Below are 6,338 nucleotides of genomic sequence, written 5' to 3'. Positions count from 1 at the left end.
GAAACGAAGAAGGTTCAAGCGCGGTATTCCTTCGCCAAGGACCTCATTGCTCGGTGGACCTCCTCTCCAACTGTGGATCTGCCGGTCTCCCACCTCTCTAAGTCGCCTACTCGGCCGTTGGCTGATGCGGCGGCCTTCAAGGATCCAGCGGACATGAAGGTGGATACTTTGGCAATCTCTGCCCTTGAGGCTGCAGGTTCTTCCTGCTTTTGCTTCTGCCTGGGTGTCAACAGTCCTTTTAGTATGGTCTTCCAACTCCGCCAGGGTAGTCTTCAAGATCCCTCTGGTGGATCTAGCTCTCCGATGCTCCGCAGCCGGAGATTTTTTCTGTGTTCTGCTTCCATGTGCAGCCACTGTGCTGCCTTTACCACAAGCTATCTGGTAGCCACCGTCCCTGCATGTGGCTTTAAGTCTGGAATGCGATGCCACCTTCAAGAAGTGAGGCGACGGACGGAAAAAGAGTTCTTTATTTCCTCTGGTAAGACTCACAGAACTGCTTCCGTCGTAAGTCCTCCTTCCGGTTCTGCGGACCTCTGGTACCAACAAAGATTCAGCCAGGTGCCTTCGTGGGAAGAGGGCTCCTCTTCCCGATCCCATTCCTCCCGGAGGTCGGCCGTCTGTTCCGGCCGTTTGGCAGCCCCATCAGGCACCCGTATGCCTTCCTCTGCCTGAAGGGTCCCCCCACCCCCACCCGTCGACCTCTCTCGGGTGGTTGGTCGCCTCTTACCCACCGGGATGCCTGGACATGCTGCTTCAGGGTAATGTTTTCAAGGTTTATTCCAACCTCTCTGTGGTCTCCAAGAAAGGTGTTTCTGTTCGCCCAGTCTTGGTACTCGAGTATCTCAGCCAGCATCTTGCGTTCCCATCCCGAATGGAGTCTCTCCGTTCGGTGCTGGCGTCCATGGTTCAAGGGGAGTTTTCGTTCCTCTGTGGACATCAGGATGCCTGCCTCCACATCTCATTGTTTCCCGGTCATCAACGGTACCTCCGCTCTGCAGTTCCGGGCGGTCATTTTCTACTGTGGCTATGCATTTCGGTCTGGCCACTTCTCTGCTGACCTTTACCAAAGTCCTGGTGCCTGTGAAAGCCTTTTTTACGGACAACAGTTGTTTCCGTGATTATTTGGACTACATCTTGATCTGAGCTCCAGCAGGACCCAGATTCTGGAGAGTCTTAGTCTCAACCTCCAGACCTTGTCTCACTTTGGTTGGATGGTCATTTGGGACAAGCCCAACCGCTCTCCTGGGGCTCCAGTTCGATGCGGCCTCTGCCCGCTTTCGACTCCGACTCTTTCAAGAGTCTGATGCCTTCGTCTCCCTGCTCCAGATTCCATTCGCTTTTGCATGGATGTCCTGGGTTGATTGGCGGCGGCCGTGCTATTTGCCCAGTTTCATCACCAACCTCTTCAACTGGTGATTTTCTTCCGGTGTGACAGGTCTCCATTGTCTCTCGGCCGCAAGATCGTTCTCTCTCGTCAGTCTTGTTGGTCCCTTCTATGGTGGCTTTGTTTTTACCCACTCATTTTTTTTCAAGAGTGTCCCTTCCTGTCCATCCCTGCCTGTCTGTCAGGTTGGGGAGGTGTTCAGGGTCTGGGGTCTTGGCCCCCCTGAGAAACTTTTTCCCCTTCAACATTTTGGGGCCTAGGGCAATTCTTTCTTTCTTTGCTTGCTTCTTGGGAATTTCCCTCCTGGGCGGAACTCAGGTTTCCAGCCATCTCCGTTATCTTCAGTCTGGCTGTGGGGATCTTCATCCCTGGGATGTGATCTTCTTGGCCGGTCCTCCGTCATCCAAGGCCACTGGTCCCTGTGATCTGCAACACCTGGGGCGCTCCAGGCGTGGAGCTCTGCTTGTCCCGCCACAACCGAAGCGTTCCTCTCTCTTGGTCGAGCCTTGCCCTACCTTGTCTATTTTGTGGTCGGGCTTTGCCCTACCTTATCTGCTTCCTCCCTTTCTTCTCCTTTCGGGGTCCTGAGGAAACTGTGGGACGTTTCAGCCATTCTAGTGGCCCAGCCTGGGCCCAGCAGGCGTGGTAAGTCGTCATGGTCAGGCTCCTGAACGACTTAACGTTGCGACTTCCCTATCATCCAGACCTCCTATCTCAGGTCTCCTGTGCCACCCCTATTACCTTCTCTGCTTTGACGGCGTGGCGGTCGAGATCGCGGTTTTGAGAGCCGCGGTTTCTCTTCCCAAGTCATTCGCACCATGCTCAGGGCTCGTTAGTCCTCCTTGGCAAAAATTTACCACTGTTCCTGGCGGTCTTATTTTAGTTGGCGTGAAGCTCAGGTCTTGTGTCCTGTTACCTTTTCGGTTTCCCGTCTTCTCTCTTTCTTGCAGTCTGGATTGGAACTGGGGTTGTCTCTGTTCCCTTAAGGGTCAGGTTTCGACCCTTTCTATTCTTTTCTAGCGTCCTCTAGCTTCTAATTCTCATGTCCGGACCTTCCTTCAAGGAGTGGCGCATGCTGTCCCTCCTTATCGGTCACAGTCTCCCCCTTGGGACTTGAATCTGGTTCTGGGGTACTCAAGGTGAACGTTTTGATCTCCTTGGGGAGGTGTCCCTGCACCTCCTTTCTTGGAAAGGGGCATTTTCTTGTTATCACCTCCTTTCGGAGAGTGCCTGAATTGGCGGCTCTCTCCTGCCGTTCTCCGTTTCTTGTGCTTCACCAGCACAAGGTTGTCTTCTGGCCAGATCCTTCCTTTTTTGCCTAAGGTTGTTTCGGCCTTTCATCTCAATGAGGACATTGTTCTTCCGTCCTTTTGTCCCGCTCCTTCTCATTCTAGGGAGCATTTATTCCACAAAGTGGATGTGGTTCGGCCTGTTAGGTATTACCTCTCTATCTATTCTTCGTCTCGTCAGTGCGATTCCTTTTTCGTCCTTACGGAATGTCGTCGTAAGGGACAACCTGCTTCCAAGGCCACCACTTCTCTGTGGATCCGGTCTGCCATTTCGGAAGCCTATCGCTGTAGGGGGAAGACTCCTCCCTTTAGGGTTGTGGCTCATTCTACCTTTTTCTGTTGGGGCATCCTGATGATTACCTAAAACTGGTTACCTCGGCCTGGAGGCGGGAATATCCTGCTGGGAGGAGCCGACTTCTTTGTTGCCATAGTGTCATACCTCCTAGAGACAGCAGCATACACCCACGGTCTGTGTCCCCCAATGGATCCTTCGAGAAAGAGATTTTACGGTAAGTGTTAAAAAATCTACTTTTTGTTTCCCGTTTTGGGGGAATAATACTGATACAAAATTGTGTTGCATAATCGTGATGTGAATGCACTCTTATTGGCAGATTCTGTGTATACATTTTTGTGATGGTTGGTAGTTTTTCTACACGGGATAAAGCATTATTCAGTTACATGCCCATTGTTTTTTTTTCCCCTTATGACTGAAATATTTGGGTTAATATAGTTTTTGTTACAGGTGTGTTGATGTGTGTCGTGTGCAACTTGTGTCAAGTGGAACAAGGGTCCGACAAGCATTCGGAAAACTTTTGAAGTCTATTTCTTTAGACATTGTATTAAGGTATGCTTTACTTTCTATATAACCTGTTAATTTCTGCATTATGTATTATTGGCATATTTCTTTTCTTGCTGGCTTTGAAAATTGATACTGACTTCTCTTGCAAAGTCTGTTACTAAATGAGAATAAGTTTCAAAGCTTATGACCTATCCTGAGGTTATTGGTATCCTGTTGGTGGGATGAAGATCTGCTCTTATTGAGGTTAAAGGAATAGCCTGGTATGGACTATTCTTATTCTATCCTGCCCGGGCTGCAAAAAAAAAATGAAAATAAACTTACCTTCCTATGCTCCCCCGGTGCTCCGCTACAGCAGATCGGTCGCCCGGCATGTCTTCTTCCTACTTCCCTTAGGCCGGAACGTCACACGGTGCTTCAGCCGATCACCAGCTGAAGCGGGACATCCCTGCGTCCGGTGATAGGCTGAAGCACCGTGTGACGTTCCGGGCTATCACCAGCTGAAGCGGGACATAGCTGCGTCTGGTTATAGGTTGAAGTGCCGTGTGATGTTCTGGGCTAAGGGAAGTAGGAAGAAGACAGCCCTGCCGACCGATCAGCTGTAGCGAAGCTCCGGGGGAATGTAGTCGTTTTTTTTTTTTTTTTTTTTTTTTTTTTTTTGCAGCCCAGGGAGGATAGAATAAGAATAGTCCGTATCGGACTATTCCTTTAATGGACGCTGAGCTGCAGTAACCCAGCAAGGCCACTACATAATTTCCAAAGCCATGTGCTTCTGGCTCGGTTTCACAGTGTATGCTGCCACCGCAACTCTGGCATACAGCTGATCGCCAGGGTTGCTGGATGTCTAATAGTGATAGCCTATCCTGAAAATGGGTCATTAACAAATTTTGCTTGTAAAATCCGTTAAAATAGAAGTATGCTTACTCATCTTCAGTACTTATAATGTTGCAGACTATCATTTCTGCCATCTTAAGTCACTGTGGTCTGTTCTGATTCCTTATGTTTTTGAAAATTGATCTTCTGGTTCCATGGAGTGCTAGCAGTGCGCTGCCTTTTTTTTGTTTTTATATTCGTAGTAATTCAAGTCACACTGAAATGCAAGAAATCTCCTCTGCAGTGAGGAACCACATGAGCAAGTCTCCCAGCAACACTTTTCATCCACAAGACTTTTCTGATGTCATCAGTTTTATACTATATGGAACTTTTCATAGATCGGGGTAAGATTAAAATTTTAAGCAAATGGGCTAAATCAAGAACTTGTGAACATGTTTCCTCTCTCCTGTTCTTTCACCTGTTTAGCTTCCAAGGCGATGGGTAGCTACAGAAGTGCTAGAATGCTGCCACAGTGAAATACAAATTAAAAAGTACTTGATATTTCCCTGTGGTGGAAATGTCAGCTTCAGATTTCAGTATAATTTGTTTAACCCCGTAAGGACTCATTTGGGCCTTAAGGACTCAGACAATTTTATTTTAACGTTTCGTGTTTTCCTCCTCGCCTTCAAAAAATCATAACTTTTATATTTTCATCCACAGGCTAGAATGAGGGCTTGTTTTTTGCGCGAACATTTGTCCGTTGTAATACCACCACTCACTTTACCATAAAATGTATGGCACAACAAAAAAAATGCTACTTGTGTGGGGAAATTAAAAAGAAAACCGCAATTTTGGAAGGTTTCGTTTTCACGCCGTACAATTTACGGTAAAAATGACATGTGCTCTTTATTCTTTGGGTCAATACAATTAAAATAACATACTTTTCCATAACTTTTGTGCTTAAAAAAAAATCGCAAACTTTTTTTTACCAAATTAGTACGTTTAAAATCCCCCTATTTTGAAGACCTATAACTTTTTCATTTTTCCGTATAAGCGGCGGTATACTTTTTATTGATACTATATTTGTTTATATAAAACTTTTGAATTTTTTGATACATTTTTTTTTGAAAAAAAAGCAGCAATTTTGGCCTTTATTTTTTTTTTATATTCGTGCCGTTCACCATACGGTATCATTAACATAATATTTTAATAGTTCGGATATTTATGCATGCGGTGATACCAAATATGTATATAAATTTATTTTTCTCTATCTGCTCCATTAGGGGACACAGACCATGGGTGTATGCTGCTGTCTCTAGGAGGTGTGACACTATGGCAATAAGAGTCGCCTCCTCCCAGCAGGATATACCCGCCTCCAGGCCCTGAGCTAATCAGTTTAAGCTTAGTGTCTTGCAGGAGGTGGACATGGTCTGGAATTCTCCAGACCAGGTCTTCTGATTTATTGTTTTCCTAGTATAGGGACGTGTTAGTTTTCCTTTTTTTTTTTTTTTTCATCTTTTCAGGTGGGGACTCAGGGACTCCAGTTCCCTGTTTCCCCATTGCGAGTAAGGGGGCACAGACATTGCGTATATGCGCTGTTCACCGCCCCCACCCCCCCTCGCCAACGGTCAATGCCTGGGTTGGTACCTCATGGGTTCCGGTCCCCCTATTTCCCTGCTCGCCTCGCTCGCACATAGCAGCTAGGCGTGATGCAGGGACAAAAAGCTGACTGAAGACTTCACAGAAGACTCCATTAGGTAAGTTCTTCTGAGGTGAGTACATTTCCCTTTCTCACTTAGGTGCAAGGACTTGCAACCTCTGGAGACCCTCAGTGTTTGGCCCACCTTTCAGGTTTATGGGTCTGGCTTGTACTGGGGCGAGCAGTGGCATCTTTGGGGGCATGATTACTTTTATTACACTGTGTGTAGGTGTTTTTACTTACACTGTGTGTGTGTTTTACTATGCGGCTGTAGCCGCAGCGCCTTATATGCGGCTAACAGCCGCGGCGCTTTTACTGGCCGAGCGCACGGAGCGCTGGCTTACTTTCATTTTCTCC

The 6,338-nt window shown here is 47.3% G+C and overlaps 1 protein-coding gene across 2 annotated transcripts in view; it reads left to right on the top strand.

Annotated features, from left to right (window-relative positions):
- The window catches only part of SMG1 (SMG1 nonsense mediated mRNA decay associated PI3K related kinase), a 164,657-nt gene that overhangs the window by 57,238 nt on the left and 101,081 nt on the right, over window positions 1-6,338 (top strand). For both annotated transcript variants that reach the window (XM_056537145.1, XM_056537144.1), the window contains exons 18-19: window positions 3,416-3,517; window positions 4,546-4,686. In XM_056537145.1, the coding sequence (XP_056393120.1) occupies window positions 3,416-3,517; window positions 4,546-4,686 (243 nt within the window). The remainder of the gene's footprint in view (window positions 1-3,415; window positions 3,518-4,545; window positions 4,687-6,338) is intronic.

This window comes from Hyla sarda, chromosome 8 (assembly GCF_029499605.1).
Source record: "Hyla sarda isolate aHylSar1 chromosome 8, aHylSar1.hap1, whole genome shotgun sequence".
Classification (NCBI taxonomy): Eukaryota; Metazoa; Chordata; class Amphibia; order Anura; family Hylidae; genus Hyla; species Hyla sarda.
This window is presented reverse-complemented; position numbering and strand designations above follow the sequence as displayed.